This window comes from Schistocerca piceifrons, chromosome 5, assembly GCF_021461385.2.
Source record: "Schistocerca piceifrons isolate TAMUIC-IGC-003096 chromosome 5, iqSchPice1.1, whole genome shotgun sequence".
Classification (NCBI taxonomy): Eukaryota; Metazoa; Arthropoda; class Insecta; order Orthoptera; family Acrididae; genus Schistocerca; species Schistocerca piceifrons.
Window position 1 is genome coordinate 628230597 of NC_060142.1, and position 22192 is coordinate 628252788.

The window sequence follows — 22192 nt, forward strand, 5'->3', positions numbered from 1 at the left end:
CCCATGCACCCCTGTAATACCATCACTTACCCTACCAGACAGCCAAGCTGATAAGGTGTTTTATTACATAGGGATCCCATTCATCACTTCTCCTGTTGGGACACCAATGTTAGTTCTTATTTCATTTTTAGCTGACCTGGAGGAGCAGCGTGCTCCCCTTCAGAGAACAGGCGATGATGAAATGTTCCATGCTTTTCTTTATTTTCAAATAACCAGTTTTGGACCAGCTTCCCATCTTCAGATCTGTTAAACTAAAATTAATTAGTAATTGATTCAAGACTTATGATTACAAAGCTTGAATATTTGTAAGAAATTAATTATACTGCAAAAAATACATTTATTAGAGTGACAGAGTAACTTGTCAATACTGCTGCAAGTTCACTGTCATAATTAAACAGGTACTAGACTACTGAGATTTATATTAGAATTTTTGAGGAACCTAATTGGTGCAATGCTTGTAATCCTGGAAAGTGCCCTCTATCTATAGAGAATGGATTGCCACACAAAAGGATCCTATGTATGACATTTAAACAACAATGAACAATATAATATGAAATAATTTAAAAACTTTAAAAGAACTTTTTAAAAAATTAAAGAAATATTCTCTACTTTTAATTGTGTCTTTCTCTTCTGTTTAATGATTGATTAGGGAGCTTCCCAATGCAATGCTGGACAGAGTGCCAAGCTAAACTTACCTCTGCTACATCCAATTTGCTGCCACCAGAGTGCTGAAAGCTGCCATAGCTGGTGCCTGGCAGAGTATCAAATCCCATCTATAAGTAAGACTAATACTAATTCCCATGCATAAAATCACTTTGCTCATTAAGCAGTTTTTCTGGGGTTTTTATCTGATGTGCATAATTTCCGTTGCCTCCAGTGCATTTAGATAAACAACTTTTCAGAGCTCTGTGTAGCACCACTATTTGTTTACTTATTGTACTAATCTTCTAACAATATTGTGAAAGGGAAAGTTGCTACTCACCATTTAGCATAGATGCTGAGTCGCAGATAGGCACAACAAAAAGACAGTCACAAACAATAGCTTTCAGCCACTAAGTCCTTCATCAGAATTAGACAGCAAACACACACACATACACGCTCATGCAAACGCAACTCGCACACATGACTGCAGTCTCAGGAAACTGAGGCCTCACTGGAAACTGAGGCCTCACTGCAAGCAGCAGCCCAGTGCATGATGGGAGTGGTGACTGGGTGGGGGTAAGGAGGAGGCTGGAGCATGGAGGAAGAGGGATAATAGAGTAGGAGAGGCAGAAAGTGACATGCTGTTAGGGAGCATGGAGGAATGGGTTTGAAAGAGGGTAGGGCAGTTATGTGCAGTTGGGAGGTGGGTAGGGGATAGCGGCAAAGGGGAGAAGTAAAAAGATTGGGTGTGATGAAAGAATGAGGGCTGTGTAGTGCTGGGGAACAGAGAAGGGGCTGGACAGGAGAGGACAAGGACAAACATAGATTGAGGCCAGGAGGGTTAAGGGAACATATGATATATTGCACGGAAAGTTCACATCTGCGCAATTCAGAAAAGCTGGTGTTGGTGGGAAGGATCCATATGGCACAGGCTGTTAAGCAGTCATTGAAATGAAGGACATCATGTTTGGCAGCGTGCTCAGCAACAGGATAGTCCACTTGTTTCTTGGCCACAGTTTGTCGGTGGCCATTCGTGCAGACAGACAGATTGTCCGTTATCATGCCCACATACAATGCAGCACAGTAGTTGCAGCTTAGGTTGTAGATTACATGACTGGTTTCACAGGTAGCCCTGCCCTTGATGGGATAGGTGATGTTTGTGACTGGACTGGAGTAAGTGGTGGTGGGAGGATGTATAGCACAGTTCTTGCATCTAGGTCTATTATAGGGGTATGAGCGATGAGGTAAGGGGTTGGGAGCAGGGGTTGTGTAGGGATGGACGATTATATTGTGTAGGTTTGGTGCACGGTGGAATACCACTGTAGGATGGTGGGACGGATAGTGGGCAGGGCATTTCTCATTTCAGGGCAACATGAGACTTAGTCGAAACCCTGTCGGAGAATGTAATTCAGTTGCTCCAGTCCTGGATTGTACTGAGTTATGAGATGAATGCTTCTCTGTGGCCAGCTGATGGGACTTAGGGAGGTGGTGGGAGACTGGAAAGATAAAGCACAGGAGATTTGTTTCTGTACAAGGTTGGGAGGATAATTATGGTTTGTGAAGGCTTACGTGAGATCCTCAGTATATTTTAAGAGGGACCACTCATCACTGCAGATGTGACGACCATGGGTGGCTAGGCTGTATGGAAGGCACTTCTTGGATGGAATGGGTGGCAGCTGTCAAAGTGGAGGTATTGTTGGTGATTAGTAGGTTTGAGACGGATGCAGGTACTGATGTATCCATCTTTGAAGTGGAAGTCAACATCTAGGGAAGTGGCTTCTTTGGTTGAGTAGGACCAGCTGAAGCAAATGGAGGAGAAGTCATTGAGGTTCCAGAGGAATGTGGATAGGGTGTCCTCACCCTCAATCCAAATTGCAAAGATGTCATCAATGAATCTGGGTGTTTAGGAAGGATTCCTCTAGGTGGCCCATGACTAGGTTGGCATAGGGTGGTGCCATGCAGGTGCCCATAGCCATACCACTGATTTGTTTGTAATTGTAGGTAATGCCTTCAAAGGAGAAGTAATTGTGGGTGAGGATATAGTTGGTCATGGTGACTAGGAAGGAGGTTGTTCAATAGTGGTAAGGCCATGGGAGTTAGAGATGTTAGCGTAAAGGGAGGTGGCATCAAAAGTGCAAGCAGGGCACCGTGAGGTAAAGGGACAGGAATTATGGAGAGTCAGTGGAGGGAATGGTTGGTATCTTTTATATAGGAGGGTAGGTTCCGAGGAATAGGTTGAAGGTGTTGGTCTGCAGGAGCAGAGATTCTCTCAGTGGGGGCACAGTAACGGCCACAATTGGGCATCCTGGGTGGTTGGGTTTATGGATTTTAGGAAGCATGTAGAAGATGGGAGTGTGGGCAGTGGTAGGGGTGAGTAGAGAGATGGACTCAGGGGAGAGGTTCTGGGCAGGGCCTAAGGATTTTACAAGTGACTGGAGATCCTGCTGGATTTCTGGAATGGGGTCACTGTGGCAAGGTTTGTAGGTGGATGTATCTGACAGCTGACTGAGTCCTTCTGCCAGATAGTCCTTGCAGTTCAAAACAACAGTGTTTTAGCCTTTCTCCACAGGTAGGATTATAAGATCAGGACCAGTTTTAAAATGGTGGACTGCAGTTCTTTCTGTGCATGTACAGTAAATTTGCATGTTGAGGGATTTGCGGAATGGTGGTGAGGCAAGGTCTGAGATTAGGAAATTCTGGAATAACAGGAGATTATTTGGGGGAAGTGGGGGTGGATCACAGTTGGATGGAGGAGTGAACTGAATTAGGCAGGGTTCAACATTGGTCTTTGGTTGAGTCTGATTGGTAGAATTGGTGGCAAAAAAGTGTTTCCACTGCGGGGAGTTGGAGAAGGAAAGAAGGTCTTTAAAAAGTCCTGCATGATGGAATTTGGGAGTGGGGCAAAAAGGAAGGCCTTTGGAAAGGTCTAATATTTCTGTGGGGCTAAGGCTTCTGGAAGAAAGGTTCATGACTGTGTTTCGGGTCTGTTTAGGTTCTGGATTCTGTGTGGTGGTGGGAGGTAGTTTTGGATTGTGGGGTAAATGTAGGTTTGCGAGACGGGGTTTGTCAGCTATGAGGGAACATGGAGGAGGTTTGGAGGTTGTTGTAGAGGGTTGGACAGTGGAACTGAGCAGAGTGGAGAGCTTTTTGAGGTGGTATTGTTCATGATTCTCTAGTTCCTGGAGGGCAAGAGTTTTGATGGCAGGAGAATTTTGCAGATGGAGGACGGTACTGCTATGAGGTTTGGGCTTGATTGATATGGTTTTGCAGAACTATGTTGGTGACCAAAAATGACTGCACTGAGGATTTTTAATTGCTGTTGTTGTGGTCTTCAGTCCAGAGACTGGTTTGATGCAGCTCTCCATGCTACTCTATCCTGTGCAAGCTTCTTCATCTCCCGGTACCTACTGCAACCTACATCTTTCTGAATCTGCTTAGTGTATTCATCTCTTAGTCTCCCTCTACGATTTTTACCCTCCACACTGCCCTCCAATACTAAATTGGTGATTCCTTGATGCCTCAGAACATGTCCTACCAACTGATCCCTTCTTCTAGTCAAGTTGTGCCACAAATTTCTCTTTTCCTCAATTCTATTCAGTATCTCCTCATTAATTATGTGATCTACCCATCTAATCCTTTGCATTCTTCTGTAGCACATCTCGAAAGCTTCTATTCTCTTTTTGTCTAAACTATTTATCATCCATGTTTCACTTCCATAAATGGCTACACTCCATATAAATACCTTCAGAAACGACTTCCTGGCACTTAAATCTATACTCTATGTTATCAAATTTATCTTCTTTAGAAACGCTTTCCTTGCCATTGCCAGTCTACATTTTATATCCTCTCTCCTTTAACCATCATCAGTTATTTTGCTCCCAAAATAGAAAAACTCATTTACTACTTTAAGTTTCTCATTTCCTAATCCAATTCCCTCAGCATCACCCAACTTAATTTGACTACATTCCATTATCCTCGTTTTGCTTTTGTTAATGTTCATCTTATATCCTCCTTTCAAGACACTGTCCATTCAATTCAGCTGCTCTTCCAGCTCCTTTGTTGTCTTTGACAGAATTACAATGTGATCGGTGAACCTCAAAGTTTTTATTTCTTCTCCATGGATTTTAATTCCTACTCTGAATTTTTCTTTTGTTTCCTTTACTGCTTGCTAATTGCTAGATGCTGAAATTCCTGTAAAATTTAAGTAGTGTTTAACTTATACTATTCCATAAGACCAACTACTTGCTAGAATGTACAATTGCAGTTAGATTTTTTGTTTGCCAGTTATTATGAAAATATCAGACTGTTGCCACAACATCCTCATCTTAAAATAATAATAATCCTGGATTTCTATGTTAAATTATATTCGTTGGGTTGCTGTGAGTGGATGTAGGCCGGAAAAATCTCAAAAAGAATTCTTCCATTAAGAACGATATTCTAAAAATTTAACTGTACATTATAATAAAGTCATATGCTGAGGTTATTTGACATGTATTCCTGCCAATTAGTTTATGTAAAAACTGTGAAATACAGCAGTCATCATCATGGTGAACTGAATGCAATGATTTCCAAATTCAAAACACAAATAATTCAAAGAGCAAAATAAAGAACAGATTAATTTAGTTTAAAAAATGGACTCCAAATTTAATTTGCAAGGGTGCAAAGAAGATAAAATAAAAAAAAAGGCGATGATCAAAATAGATCACTGCATGCTCAGGAAAATTTGTTATTTGGGGGGTGTAATGGCCAGTATTTAAGGAGGCATAAAAGTTAGACAGTATCATTTTTAATGCGAAGGTAATTCTAATCAACATCTTCCTCACCTACATCAGCTCAGTGTTTCAAGGAATACTCTTCAACAAAGATACCTATATTTCGATTTTTTGTCTAAGACGATGACAATGTGGCAAAATATAAGTCTTGTAAAAAATAATCTTACCTTGTTCACTGATTTGGGATTGAATTTTCATTGTTTCATGTTCTTGATGTTGCATATATATATATATATATATATATATATATATATATATATATATATATATATATATATATATATCCATTGGAAAAGACTTAGTTTGTTTTCGGAAAGTTTATGTTTTTGGCTGTTAGCATGGCTGTTCAGAGCACTTTTCCCCATTGTCAAAATACTTATCATTGTGCTGCACCAAGAGCATAATGCATTCATTAGTAATTTGGTGTCACGCATAACCCATGGATAAATTAAGTTATGTGTATTCTGGTATGGAGTTATACTCAGTTTAGGCATCACTGAAAAACACTGCGTTCTGAAAATTTATGAACTGGTTCAACTGCACGGACAATTCACACAATACATCTCCATTACTGACAGTGTCCATTGTGCCCTTCCATCTTAGAAAGATGTAGATGGAACTAGTCTCGGAAGAGTTGTAACAATGGGTTCATTTTAAGCAGCTGCCAGATAGCTACTTTCAAGCACTAAAAAAAACTGGTGATAGTGCGCATGCACAGCTATGATGATGATGTAGAAATCCGTGTATGATCTTTTCACTGCTTCAATGTTTCTCATCCCATTTTTGATTAGATTTCCACAAGTAGTGGTGGATAAATATCTGATATGTTTACCTTACTATTAACACTGAAGTGTAAACATGAAATAGCCGAATGAGGGAACTGCAATAGCTTCGAAATGATTGAAAAACCCGAGTCATGTGAAGGGTAACCCCACTCTAGTTCACATTTATGCGCATGTGCGAATCTAGCAGCTTGGCAATGCCAGAAAAATTTTTCCTGGTAGATTCTGGCTGGCTAGCTCTCACTGCTTGTACACCAAACAGCAACACTCCTATTAGCCAGAAGCGGGAGAAGGCAGTGTGCATACATGATTTCAGCTTTGTCCATGTGCGACATGCTGTCTGACAGCATATCCAGTTTAAAAATTTGCTGTTGAAGGAATAACTGACAATCAGCCTGTAAAAAAATCACTACCAAGACAACATGAAATTGTGTTCAGAATTAACAAGGCCAATGTAAAGTCATCCACAAGAATTATCGTTAATTATTACTAACAAAACATTAATAACAACTTGTACAAAGTTTTACGTTCAAATTATCAAAATGTTTGCAAGTGTGTATTTCCTGGAAGAGATTTTCCAACACAGAATCAAGCAATAGAAAACTTGTTTGATAAACAGAACTCATCTGGGGCAGTATCTAATATAGGTTTGAATAGGTCATTTATTGAAATGTGAGAATTTAGTGTAGATAAATAAAACCTTTCATTCAAACTGCAATTTCACACAGAATCGTGCTCTGATAATTATATAACATTGTGTCTCTCAAACAGAGAGCCATCTCAGGAAAGAAATTATGTCGAGTTGTATGGATGAAGATATTGAGATAAAGACGGAAATACTCAGATAATGTTGAAAAGCATAGTCTATTATTTGAATGCTTCTTAAAATGACCATAAATTGATTTTAAAAAAATTTTGCATACAAAAATGAGGTGATGAATATTATTAAAAAATCCAGGTTTCTAGCAGAAATTTGAGGTCTTTTCCAGGATTTTTCAAATTCAAGGTTTTTTCCCAGGTTTCAAGATATGGTGGCCATCTTGTGCCTGACCTCTATAGCATCATTTTCTCACTCTTCCCCCAGTGTTGTCATCTTAATGGTTGACATGTCTGCATTTTGCATTGAGTATCGCTCTCTCTCTCTCTCTCTCTCTCTCTCTCTCTCTCTCCCTCCCTCCAACTCCAGGATGACACCCTCTTTGTTCTCCATGCTCCTCCATGTACACTCGATGGTTGAGTTACCACCCACGTCAGTTTTCTCTGTTCCTTTCAGCTTTGGCACGATGCTGATGAAACAACATTGTAGCCTCCATCAACAACAATGATCACCTTTCAATCACTGTTCAGCTCATTGTGCAACCTCCCCCTACAGTGTGGGACCTGATTACTCCTCTTTCTTGAGCGGGCTAACCTGTGTGTCTTGCACAGTGGCTATAGGCCTATACAGTGTCTGGGACCTGAAACATTACACTGCCTCAGTGCTCAAGAAATGGTCCAGTCATGTCTCCCTCATGGGCATGGAATGAAACGGCTGCTTGCACAATCTTGCACACCTCCTCTCTCACCCACTGTCGATCGGCTACCTCTCTACCCTACTGACAGCTGTGCCAGCCCTTCATTTTCTTCCTCGTGCTCCACACTCCTGGGGGGGGGGGGGGGGGGGGGGGGGAGATGACTCTTTGGTGACTATCAGTAGTAGGTAGATTGACTATCGAGAGACTGCCCAAAATGCTGTGAAGCTCTGTAATCTCATCTTTGAATCAGTCTGTTTTCTCTCACCATTGTGATCGTCAGTGAATTATGACTTCGTATTAGTGCATCATAATAAACATGTTTTGATTCATAAACTGGTCACGTGTCCTTATATTCAGGATATATAGTGCCACATTCCCAGAAAACTATGCAAAATATTGTCATTGAAGCTACTATCCTCACAGATGCAGCAGCTGATGAGGTCTCTCTCGTACCTCACATACCAATGATATCAGCCATTTTCTCATTAATTTTAAGCTAATTAAACTCCCAATCAAATTCTCGCTTGTAATAACAATAAACAAGGCTCATAGTCAGGGAGAGGATGGAAGAGTAGATGGCCAGAGTGGTGGCGGAAGGGGGGGGGGAGGAGGAAATGGACATAGACAGGAGGAGGAGATGTACAGAGAGAAAGGGGGGAGGGCATGGAGAGAGACTAGGGGGGAGGAGGGTATGGACACAGATAGGGGGAGGGAGAGGAGATGGACAGAGAGAGGGGTGCAGAGATGGGCAGAGAGAGGGGGCAGAACAAGATTAGGACATATACCATATCCCCAGACATACATAGCAATTGCAAAGGATTTCCAGGTTCACTAGCTCTAATATAAAGTTGTTGCAGTCTAGTGCCTGTTTAGTCATGACAGTGAACTTGCAGTTCTGTATCGACATGCTACTCTGTCACTGTAATAAATTAATGTTTCTCATTATAATTTCAATTTCTTAAAAATTTTCTAGCTTTGAAGACATAAGTCTTGAATCAATTGTTATTTAATTTTTGTCTAACAAATCTGAAGACAGGTAGCTGGTCCAAAACCAGATATCTGAAAATAAAGAAAAGCAACCTGCAGACTGAAACTGCACTTTTTTTGTAATTTATATTCACTAGGGTTAATGAGTGATCATCTCATGTCATCTGTAACTGGCATGCATGAAAAACTTTTGCTTTCATAGATCTTGTGGATAATTAAGTTCCATAGTCACAATTAAGTTCCACAGTCACATGAAAAAGACTTGATTAAAAAGACTTGATTTTTAGGTGTCCTCAAAGATGAAAGTTATATGAGATCGAATTGGGTTACTGTAAATCAAATGATGGAGGAACATTTCTAACATTATCAATAGCAAATGCAAGGTGCTGAGTTTGTAACAGTCCTGTCAAAATCATGCTTCCTCTTCAATATTATTTAACCTGTAAAGTACAAATTTCTGAACATTCGTTCTCATTTTCGCAATTGAGAAAAGGATTGCTTTTCAATTATTGAGAGGAGCTTTTCACCTAAGTCTGTTATATCTCTGCAACACCTTTGGTGCTGGGAACTCAGGGCCATTATTCTTGGAAAAAAATAATTTTGTCACAGAAAGTCCATGGCAATATTGGAGAATGGCAGTGCCATAATACGTAATAAATGTTGCTGAATAATCCTTCAGAATATGGGAGTTATTTCTACAGAATCTATTAGAGGTATTTCAGTTTATTACTCATATTACTAGAGGTTTTAGCAGCAGTGAAACCTCTGAACCATAATGTTTGCATAAATTCACTTAATTCTGAAAACTGGATAAACACTTGTTCATAAATAATGCTACCCCTCCCCCTGCCATCTGAGTACAAACTTAGATAAGCAGTCCATTCATACATGTAAGACCGAGCGAGGTGACGCAGTGGTTAGCACACTGGACTCGCATTAGGGAGGACGACAGTTCAATCCCGGGTCCAGCCATCCTGATTTAGGTTTTCCATGATTTCCCTAAATCGCTTCAGGCAAATGCTGGGATGGTTCCTTTGAAAGGGCACGGCTGACTTCCTTCCCCATCCTTCTCTAAACTGATGAGACCGATGACCCCGCTCCCCCAAACAACCCAACCCAACCCCCATACATGTGATGCCTGGATAAAATATGTTTGAATAATGATGTTATGTTAGTGGTAGAATAAGTATTCATTGCCTACTGACAGATTTTATATATTTCTGTTGTCATGAAATTCATTTTTTCTCTTTGAGGTAGTCTCACTACCCAGTCATTCTTGATTTCTTGAAGTAATAATAAAATCATGTCTGCTTTTTCAAAACACTTATATTTTAAATTTATTAAATTTTATTGTTGCAGGTCAATGGCAATGGGTCTCAATTCAATGACGGGCCAGTTTGGAACATTTACTGGAAATCTGGCATTCCCATACTTATTAGCAATTGACTGTGTAGCTCCATTCTCACTGATAACTATTCTAACACTTGGTATGTAATATTCTGTAGTTTGCATTTTAGTATCATACATTTATTGTTTCCCTTTGCTAGAAAGGAAAAGGTGACACAAGGGACTGAAGTATAGCCACTCCAGTGGCCTCAGTCATAATCACAGAACAAGCAAAGAGATAATGCTGATCTATATATATTAATAACCTTTCCCTAGATACACATAATTGTTCAAATTTAATTGTGACCATACTTTGTCTGCTGCCCATATTTCAACTGCAAACCTTCCAGCCAAAATATTAGCAGCAGACAAAGTATGGTTATGTATGAATTCCCATAATCTTATGGATCAATTAATGCACTGTGAGAGCAAGAAAATTCAAACCTTTCCTTTGTTTGGGCCAAAATGAACAAAATGGACAATGCTGATTTGCATATGTTAGGGACCATTTCTTTGTTTGAGTGCAAGATTTTCTTACTCTACCTCAATATATACCTCTATATTCTACAGAGATGAGAACATTATGGCAGAGGATAATTCCCACTATATGATGTTTTAGGATTTTTCCCATTTGATTTGCTACAAGAAAATAGGAAGAATGACTGCTTAAACAATTCTAGGCATGCTATAATAGTCTTATATCATACTGGTAACCCCTACACAAGTGAACATAGGGGATTGTAGTATATTCCTAAGTTCAATATCTCTTGTTAGTCTATTTGGTATGGGTTGTATTTACAGTGTGTTGGGATACCAAACAAATAAAACAATGGTATGCAAAGAGCACAATTGAAATGTACCTACCGTACATGAAGAGAGACTCAGCTATAATGCTGTGCAGCAGCAAGAAAATGTGCCTCCATTCAGGCTCACTGGATGTTGCCATTGCACATCGTTTTACATGATTTCAGAGAAGTACATTCGTTATACTCAGGTATATAAACACTTAGTTCACATTTCGTAAAACGAATTGTAGAAGATAAAACAGAAATGTTTGTTCTTCACATCATATAATAAATGTAATGGGAAAGGAGGCTCTAATAAAACAAATATTTATTACAGAAAGAATTACAGCTCACTAATGCAAACATTACCAAAGATGGACAATCTGCTCATGCAACACACCCACCAGACAGGAATTCAAAATAAATCACAGGTACATGAGTAAAACAAAATAAAAATGTCATTGGAAATTACAGCACCACTGTCACATGTCATCCACATAAAAACAATAATTATAAAGTAACAATATGTTACAATATGACTTGAGATTCACCTCCATAAGTTATCAAGCCTGATGACATCCTAATGCTGCGTTGAGGCACCATTATCCAAGCCCTAACCCAACCACACTGCCCCTCCTCATCAACCCCTCATGGCACCCAGACTTGCTGACCTTTTCCACTTGCCACATCCCTCATAGCTCCCATTCAGCACTCCTCTAAATCCAGAGCCGAAACAATCACAGAACACTGTTGTTAACCTTCCCAGCAAAATCTTCAACAACATAGAAGTTTCAGTCATATCCAAAGGTCTCATCTTCAGCCTTACACCCAAGTATAACCATGTTGGACATGTCAAAGACCTACTCTCCTTTTCCCAGTCATTGCAACAGAAACACTTCTTTGCCATTAATCCCTCCAACAAAACCAATGAACACTGCCTCTCCCATTTTGTACCGCCATCCAACCATCACAACCCCCCTCCCACTCTTACCATACATCTAATCACTCCATGATCACCTTCGAGGAATTCTTTACCTCCAACTTGTGCTCCGCATCATTTCCCATGTCCCTTCATAAAAAAAAAAAACTTTCAGTGGGAGAAAGGACAGCCATGCACAGCCTCAAAACAGATTCTGACCTAATGACCCTATATGCAGGCAAAGGTTCCATCACTGTCACCACGAATTGCAGTGACTACTTGGTGGAAGGCCTCCATCAACTGACTGACTCCTCCACTTATAAACTCTCCCAGACTGATCCCATTTCAGAAGTCCAACCTAACATCCAATCACTGCTTATAGCCTTAGCCCCTTCTTGCTAGAACCTCTCCCCAAATTCATTTCCCACCTCACTCCCATCACACCCCACACACTCACCTTCCACATGCTCCCCAACAACCACAAGCTCAACAATCTCGGATGCCCCCGTGTAGTTGGTTCTTGTGCTCCCACTGAAAGAATTTTGGCCCTCATTGACCAACACATCCAACCAATTGCCCAAAACCTAGCCTCCACATCAGACACACCAACCATTTCCCTTCCAGGCTCTCCACAATCCCCATCCCTTTACCTCTTGGTCCCTATTCATCACTGTTGATGCATCTTCCCTATACATAAACATCCCTCATGCTGCTGCTGTCTGACGCTACCTCTTGCGATGTACTTAAAGCTCAAAACCCACTACCTCATTCTTCATACACCTTACCATCTATATCCCAAACACAACTACTTCTCCTTTGAAGGAAAGGTATACAAACAAATCTGCGGTGCAGACATAGGCATCTGCATGGCACGCTGCTGTGGCACCCTGTTTATGGGCCATCTAGAGGAAACCTTCCTGGCCTCCCAAAATCCCAAATCCCTGATCTGGTTCAGATTCATTGGTAATATCTTCATGATCTGGACTCAGGGCCAGGACATCCTATCCTCATTCCTTCACGACCTCAACAACTTCTCCCCCATCAACTCCACTTGGTCCTTCTCAGCCCAGCATGCCATCTACTTGGATGTTGACCTCCACCTCTCTGAGGGCTCCATCCGCACCTCTGTCCATATTAAACCCACCAATCACCAACATCACCTGCATTTCAAAAGCTGGCATCCCTTCCACACCAGAAAAATCCCCCCATACACCTGACCACCTGGGGATGGGATATCTGCAGTGACATTGACCATGGTTAAATAACAAAATTCGGAAAATGCTGAGGAAGCAGATGCTGTTGCACTCTCGGTTTAAAAGAGAACACACAAATGATGACAAGCAAAAGTTAGTAGAGATTAGTGCATCTGTGAAAAGACCTATGTGTGAAGCATACAACTACTACCACCATTACACCTTAGCAAAAAATCTGGCAGAGAACCTGGCCAAATTCTGGTCCTGTGTAAAATCATTAAGTGGGTCTAAGGCTTCCATCCAGTCACTTGTTGACCAGTCAGGTGTGGTAGTTCGAGATAGCAAAATGAAAGCCAAAGTTTAAAATTTCGTTTTCAAGAAATCATTCAGATGGGAGAATTATACAAACATACACTCATTTGACCATTGGACAGACTTCAGTGTGGACGACATAGTAATAGTCATCCCTTGTGCAGAGAAACAGCTGAAAGATATGAATGCAGACAAGTCACCATCGGATGGAATACAAATTTGGTTTTACAAAGAGTACACTATGGCATTGGCCCATTTCCTAGCTTGCATTTATCATGTATCCCTCACAAAGTCCCAAGTGTCTGGAAAAAAGCACACGTGAAGGGTACATCAACAGATCTGCAAAACTACAGACCAATATCCCTAACTTCAGTTTGCTGCAGAATCTGTGAACTTATTCTCAGTTAGAATACAATAAATTTTCTTGAGACTAAAAAGCTTATGTCCTTGTATCAGCACAGTTTTAGAAAGCATCACTCGTGTAAAACTCAGCATGCCCATTTCTCATATGATATACTGTGAACTATGGATGAAGAGCAATAGGCACATTCCATACTTCTATATTTCTTGACACAGTGCCCCATTGGAGGCTGCTAATGAAAGTACAAGCATATGGAATAGATTCACAGTTATGTGAGTGGCTTGAAGACTTTTCAGATCACAGAATTCAGATGTTGCCCTCTATGGCGAGTGTTCATCAAAGACATTGGCAGAAGTGCTCCCAAGAAGTGGTATATACATAAATGATTTGGCAGAGAGGGTGAGCAGCAGTCTGACACCATTGTTTGCTGATGATTAGATTAGATTAGATTTACTTTCATTCCAATTGATCCGTAGTGAGGAGGTCCTCCAGGATGTGGAACATGTCAGAAAAACAACAATACATGACAAATATTTACAACTAAAACAAATAAGCTAATGTACCATTCCACAGGTCCCAAGTGGAATGATCGTCATTTTTTAGTGAACACTAAGAGTCATTTTACAAATACTAATGCACTGAATTTAAAATAACAAAGTTTTTTATTTATTTATAAGGTAATACAACTACTGTAATACTTATATATAAAAACAAAGATGAGGTGACTTACCGAACAAAAGCGCTGGCAGGTCGATAGACACACAAACATACACACAAAATTCAAGCTTTCGCAACAAACTGTTGCCTCATCAGGAAAGAGGGAAGGAGAGGGGAAGACGAAAGGAAGTGGGTTTTAAGGGAGAGGGTAAGGAGTCATTCCAATCCCGGGAGCGAAAAGACTTACCTTAGGGGGAAAAAAGGACAGGTATACACTCGCACACACGCACATATCCATCCACACATACAGACACAAGCAGACATATTTAATATATTTAATATGTCTGCTTGTGTCTGTATGTGTGGATGGATATGTGCGTGTGTGCGAGTGTATACCTGTCCTTTTTTCCCCCTAAAGTAAGTCTTTTCGCTCCCGGGATTGGAATGACTCCTTACCCTCTCCCTTAAAACCCACTTCCTTTCGTCTTCCCCTCTCCTTCCCTCTTTCCTGATGAGGCAACAGTTTGTTGCGAAAGCTTGAATTTTGTGTGTATGTTTGTGTTTGTTTGTGTGTCTATCGACCTGCCAGCGCTTTTGTTCGGTAAGTCACCTCATCTTTGTTTTTATATATAATTTTTCCCACGTGGAATGTTTCCTTCTATTATACTGTAATACTTATTTACAATGAACACATTACTGCACTGAAATGGTGCAGAAGCTAGATTATACTAACACACACACACACACACACACACACACACACACACACACACACACACATATTTTCAATGAACACATTACTGAACTGAAATTGTGCAGAAGTTATGTTGTACTTATATACAAATCAGTTGGTTTTACTAAAAAATTCATCAATGGAGTAGAAGGAGTTGGCCACCAATAAATCCTTTAGGCTTCTCTTAAACTGAATGTGATGTACGGGAAGGTATTGGTGAGTGACTGTAGAAGGATACAAGATGACTTAGACAAAATTTCTAATTGGTGCAGTGAATGGTAGCTAGCTCTAAATGTGGAAATAGTTAATGTGGATGAGTAGAAAAAACAAACCCGTAATGTTTGGATAGAGCATTAATAGTGTCCTTATGACACACTCACATCATTTAAACATCCGCGCGTAATGTTGGAAAGTGATATGAAATGGAATGAGCATGTCAGAACTGTGGTCAGGAATGCAAATGGCCAACTTCAGTTTATGGGAACAATTTTAGAAAAATGTGGTTCATCTATAAAGGAGACTGCATATGGAATGCTGGTGTGACATATTCTTGAGAACTGCCTGAGGGTTTGGAATCTATACCAGGTCTGATTAAAAGAAGACATCAAAGCAGTTCAGAGGCATGCTTTTAGATTTGTTACCAGTAAGTTTGAACAACCCATAAGTGTTATGGAATGCTTCGGGAACTCAGATGGGAATCCATGGAAGGAATGTGGTGTTGTTTTTGAGGAACATTATTAAAAAGAAAATTCAGAGACCCAGCATTTGCATCTGACAGCCGAATGAGTCTACTGTCACCAACATACAGTGTGTCTAAGGGCCATGAAGATCAGATACAAGAAATTAGGGCTCATATGGAGGTACACTAGACTCTCACTAATCCAGCCATTCCTGGCACATATGGCTGCCGGATTAGTGGAATTGCCGGATTATTGAGTGTCTGAAATTTATTTTATTCATTTATTTTGTTTTTTATTTATTTTGAAAACACAGGGGATATAGTGTACTGTACTTTATTAAACCAAAATATATAATTTTAAAACATTTTAAATCCAAAAATACATTAATTTTCAAAGGAAACTAAGTCCTTGAGTGTATACTGTACATAATTATACAGTTGTATCACTCACTATGAAACATGTCCCTAATTTTTAACTGTCGCAATGATGATATGCGACAGTGGCATGCTTTATCATGCAACTGCTTTTCAAGCATTACATCGGTACTGCACGTATCTGGTTATTACATAATGTACTCCAGGAAGACCTCGGCAGCTTTAGCACCATCAGTGTGAGAAATCTTCATGCTCTCTCCTCCTGTGTTCTCTTCTTCATCACGTTCATCATTACTTTCTTGCACACTTTTGATTTTTTCTTCATCTGTTAAAGTTTGGTCTGTATCACAATTTTCTCATTCAGCCACTTAGTAACATCTTCATAATCCATTTCCTCTCTTCCTGGAAGGTTGCAGAACATATCAGTGTACAAAGTAATTGATAATTCCGAATTGGGCCACAATTTTCTCCAGCTCTTCATTATGGTAGCACTCTCCCATGTGGTATCCCATGCCTCGGCTGCTTGGGACACAACATCAGTCGTTTTCACTTTCTTTCAGCAAGGAGATGAGAAGTGACTGTCGATAATGACATTTAATTAATTCCAAAATTCCCTGGTCCATGAGCTGAATTAGGGTTGCCACATTGGTCGGGAGACCGAGCGCTTGTATATGCATACCATCGGACTTTAGAGAAACATCTGAAGGATGACTGGGAGCATTGTCAATTATAGATAACTTTCAGTGGAAGATTTTTCTTCTTTAGCTCTTTTCTCATTACTGGTACAAACGTTTCATGGAACCATGAAGAGAATATTTGTCTGTCTATCCACGCTTTCTTCTGAGCACAATATTGCACTGGTAGAATATTTATGTCAGTGTGTTGAAAACAATGTGGATGTTGAGATTTTCCAATCACCATAAGCAGTAGTTTATGACTCCCATTTGCATTACAACATGCCATTAATGTTACACGCTGTTTCTGTTGCTTGTAACCACAAGTTTCCTTCTTGTTCTTGGCAGCTAATGTTTTTGAAGGAAGCATCTTGTAAAAGAGTCATGTTTCATCAGCATTATACAAGGCATCAGCAGTTAAATCTTATTCCTCTGTTACCTTCTGTATCTTCCTTACAAACTCATCAGCATCCTTATCATTAGCTGAGCAACTTTCCCCAGTGACTGTCATCTGCTGAATGCTATGTCATTTTTTCCAGTTCGATAGCCAACCTTCATTCGCTGCAAACAATTTACTACTGCCAAGTTCTTTGTTACATGCAGCTGCTTTTTCCTTTATAATTGGGCCACTGACTGGAATTCCTTTACTGTGTTGTCGTATGAACCATCTATAAACAGCTACATTCAGTTCTTCATTTTTATTCTTTTGCATAACCTTCCATTTTCCCAACTCACTATCCATTTGTGTTGAGTACTGTCGAATAACATCTTCTTTCTATTTGATGTCATAAATAGCTGCTCGTCCAACACTGAAATCAGCAGCAATGGCTTTCTGCGAAGAACCTCAATTTAACTTATCTAAAATTTCGAGTTTCTGCTTGAGGTCTAGTGTAACGTGTTTCCTTTTAGAAGACATGATTCCAAATTGAAAAGAAAGCTACAATTTCAAATACAGTATATAAAATATTGTTTAACTAAGCATTGTTGTGCATGATAATTCATTGTGCACATGTTTTTGGATGTGTGCCAGATTACTGGGAGGCCGGACTACTGAGGGCCGGATTAGTGAGAGTGTAGTGTATACTGCACTTGAAATCCACACTGTGCAGTGGTTAGTAAATTGTGAGACTCAGGCCACCATACCAGCCAGGCATGAATCATGTGTTCTATCAGTTGTCGTTGGTCTGTCGTCCGACTCATCCTGTGTTTACCCAGTGGTGCGTGCTCCACCGCCGGCAGCTTCCCCGCCTGGCGGCTCCGATCCGCAGCCCAAGGCGTTCCTGCAGTTGGTTGTGGTTACTACAGAGATGACAATGCTACTATGACACTGGGCAAATTCACAACCTCAGTGCTGAATTTGAGGTCACACATCTGCATGGCCATGTCCTTCATGGAGGGAGATCTAGCTAGAACAGTACTGTAGGTGCCAGATGGTAGAATGCAGGGTTTTGCAACTATACAACAACTTATGAGTGACCGGGTAGGCACTTTTTCCTTTACCCACATCTCTTGGACAGCCCGCTCATCAAGATAGATGGGACAATTTCGAGAGGAGACGGTGGTCACAACTGCAGTTGATACAGATGGTCGAAGGAGCCAGGCAATTGCCCTCATGCGCATCCCTACCATAGGTAATACATTTGGCCAGATGTTGACAAGACATTCGAGTGTGGTTGAAATGATGACACTGGTAGCTGGTTCAGAGTGTACTGTCAGACTATCATAACTTAATAGCCTGCTTTGATCTTGAATGGAAGCACCACTCTATCAAAGGTCATTCGAATGTGGTTGAAACGATGACACTGGTAGCAGGTTCAGAGTGTACTGTCAGACTATCATAACTTAATAGCCTGCTTTGATCTTGAATGGAAGCACCACTCTATCAAAGGTGAGAAAAAGAGTGCATGTGGACTCTAAGGATGCATCTACCTTTTTGATCTCCCGATGAATGACAACAACACCACAGAGAGGTATGTTTGGATTTCTGCCTCGGTCAGACCATTGAGCAGCCTAGTGTAAATAACATCATGGGAAGAATTCAGAGTTCTGTGGGCCTCAACACAAACAGGATAGTTGTGGAGAAGCAAAGCTACACGCAACACAGTTGTTGTGCTTGATAATCAGAAGTAGCCTCCAAAAACAAAGTGCCATTGCGTAAACAAGAGCAAGGTTTCACAGGGCCGGCAATTGCATTAACACCTTTCTGAATTAGAAATGGATTTACTGTTGCAAAGGATTGACTGTCTTCATTGTATGAAAACACAAGGAACTGTGGTGCAGCTGGGAGGGTCTTTGAATCGGAAGCTTCATTCGGTTTATGTTTTGTAGATGTGGACTGGAAAGATGATGATTGGCCCATTGTGAAAAAAATCCCCCATGGTTGTCAGAATCTCCGATGGCATGCTCCTTCTAACTGGGGGCGCCCCTCACAGGGGGGCTAACTGCCTTAGATGATTTTTCACACCTCCGTAACACCTGACTGAGAGACCAATTGGCAATTTGGGAAGTTAGCAGCTTACACAGTCAGCCCTCTCTCGGCCTTGGCTGTGTCAGGGGGTACTGGCGAACCCTATCTGTCAACCCAGGGCTGAAAATTACGCATTACCTAGTCACCCGTTACATATCAGGTGTGTGGAACAGCCTTCAGGAGCACACAGGGAGGAAGAAGGAAAAGAGGAGCCTCAAATGCCAAAGGGGAGGAAGCATAGGAGAAGGTGAATGAAGAAAGGAAAAAAAAAGAAATGAAAAACAGTGGTGAGACTGTTCTTATGTCAGATACGGAAAATGGAGAACATTCCCGAAAACACCCCAGACATATTCCCCAAGGGAGGGGAAAAAGAATAGCAAGAGGATAGACAAGCAGCACGAAAGGGAAAAGATGCTGCAGGCTGGTGCCCCAGGGTAGCCAAGCACAAACAAATCCACCAAAGAGCAGCGAGCCTCCTGGAGGGGGGAGGAGGGAGGGGGGGGGGGGGGTACTGAATGTGTAACAGTCTTTCTTTGTGCCTGTCTGCAACTCAAAATGTCATTTTCAGGGTGAGTAGCAATCTATCCTTTCCACAATTGTTGAGCATTCCTTTTCATATCTCTACAAATTGTTACACGTAGGTATTTGCAGGAGTTGACTAATTCAAATGCTTAACTATGTTTTCAATGTTATTTTACAAAGGAAAACCCAGGAGAATTTCCCCAATTTAATCTTTGTACCACTGAAAAGATGAGTGAAATCAGTATTAGTGTCAGTCGTGCTGAGCAACAGTTGATATTGTTAAAATTGAACAAAGCTCCAGGGCCCAAAGGAATACCTATAAGATTCTATACTGGATTTTTGGCTCAGTTAGCCACTCTTCTAACTATAATTGATTGTAGATCTCTCACAAAAAAAATTCGCCCAGTAGTTGGAAGAAAGAGTAGGACACACCCATCTACAAGAAGGGGAAGAAGTGATCTACCAATGTACCGCGCACTATTCTTGACATCGATTTGTTGTACAGTCTTAGAACATATACTGAGCCCATACATAATGAGGTGTCTCGAAGAGAGTGACCTCCTCGACACCAGCCAGCATGGGTTCCTAAAACATCTATCATGTGAAACCTAACTCACACTTTTCTCACATGACACACTGAAAACATTGGATCAAGGCAGTCAGGTACATGCTGCATTTCTTGAATCCTGAGTCAGAGATTGACAAGATTTCAAAGTGGTGCAAAAAGATTGGCAACTTGCTTTAAATGTCCAGAAATGTAAAATTATGTACTTCACAAAATGAGAAAATGTAGTATCCTTTGACTAAAATATCAGTGAGTCATAGACGGAACTGAACATCTCATACAAATACCTGGGTGTAACAATTTGTAGGTATATGAAATGAAATGCTCACATAGGCTCAGGTGTGGGCAAAGCAGGTGGCAGACTTTGGTTTATTGGTAGAATACTTGTGAAGTGAAATCAGTCCACAAAGAAGACTGCTCACAAATCACTTGTGTGACCCATTGTAGAATATTAATTGCGTAGGATCTGTACTAGATAGGACTAACAGGGGATATTGAATGTGTACAGAGAAGGTGACATGAATGGTCATAGATTTGTCTGACTCTTGGAAGAGTGTTACCAATATTTTGAAGAAACTGAACTGGCAGACTCCTGAAAATAAATGTAAGCTAACGTGAGAAAGCCTACTAACCAAGTTTCAAGAACCTACTTTAAATGACAACTCCAGGAATACACTACAAACCACTAAATATAACTCACATAGGGCTCATGAGTGCAAGATTAGAATAATTAAAGCATGTACAGAGGCATTCAAGCAATCATTCTTCCCGTGCTTCATACTTGAATGTAATGGTAAGAAACCCTACTAATTGGTACCACTTCACAGTGGTCTGCAGAATGTAGATGTCAGAGAATGTGGATGATAATTTTGTGGATCACCTCTGCTACCCTCCTTGTAGGCAGGAGTGACTTGTTTTCTTCCAACTATTAGCAACATTTTGTCCTCAGAGCAGGTGGTTCCCTCTCAGTCTGGGGTCTGAGGGATGTGCAATTCCTTTCTAATCTTCCCCAACCTCTCCCTCTTCCCTATCTGAGGAAGGAATAGTAAGTTCTGATGAATAGGAAAGTGTCACATATTTTATATGTGCCTATGAGTACTATTTTTATTTTGCCTCCTGAAGGTAAGTTCTGGCTGGCAATTCTAATACACAATGTTGTTGTTTTCTTGAGTGCATTTTTACTTTTATTTTTATTTTATTTTATTTTTATTCAGTAGGATATTTGTTAGATGACTGATCAGGTTGTTAAATGTTTCACAGACAATATTCATAATAAAGTCACCATTTAATGTTTTCTGTATTAAGTATTGTATTCAGTTAAATTACGCAATTAATTTACTACTCCATTTATCTTTTCAATTAAATAAGGCTTTTAATTTAACACTTAGTCTATAAAATGTTGAGAATCTGATGAAAACATAATTTCAGTTATAATATATCCACTTCTATGAATTGTTAATTAATTTGTTGCAGTGGGTGCTGGTGTCACACTGCTGCTCCCTGATACAGATAAAGCATCACTGCAATAGCACCTCAAGACTGACGATCTTCATGGTAGTTCACAGCAAATGTCCAACAGACACGAATCTGCTACATTATTTACCAGAAATCTGTGTGTGAAATGAAACAAACAACAACCAGCCGTTTCAAGGAGTTTTCTCTACCGATTTAAAAAATTTATTGTTTTCATTGTTAGAAAAATTTGAGAAAACTAATGTGAAAATATTAGAATGAATTTGTATTAGCAAGAAAGAAAATCTGAATTATATTTTTACACTGCTGTGGACTGCAGAGTAGTATGAACCTGCCTAACACATTAAAACTATGTGGTGCCAATCCATAACTTGAAAATTCATCCTTATCTTTC

General features: G+C 40.3%; 1 protein-coding gene across 1 annotated transcript in view; it reads left to right on the plus strand.

Annotated features, from left to right (window-relative positions):
* Positions 1-21984, plus strand: part of LOC124799171 (synaptic vesicle glycoprotein 2B-like) — a 239455-nt gene extending 217471 nt beyond the window's left edge. Inside the window, exons 11-12 of the mRNA XM_047262709.1 lie at positions 10057-10184; positions 21799-21984. Of these exons, the coding sequence (XP_047118665.1) occupies positions 10057-10184; positions 21799-21854 (184 nt within the window). The 3' untranslated portion in view covers positions 21855-21984. The remainder of the gene's footprint in view (positions 1-10056; positions 10185-21798) is intronic.
* Positions 21985-22192: the final 208 nt, after the last annotated feature.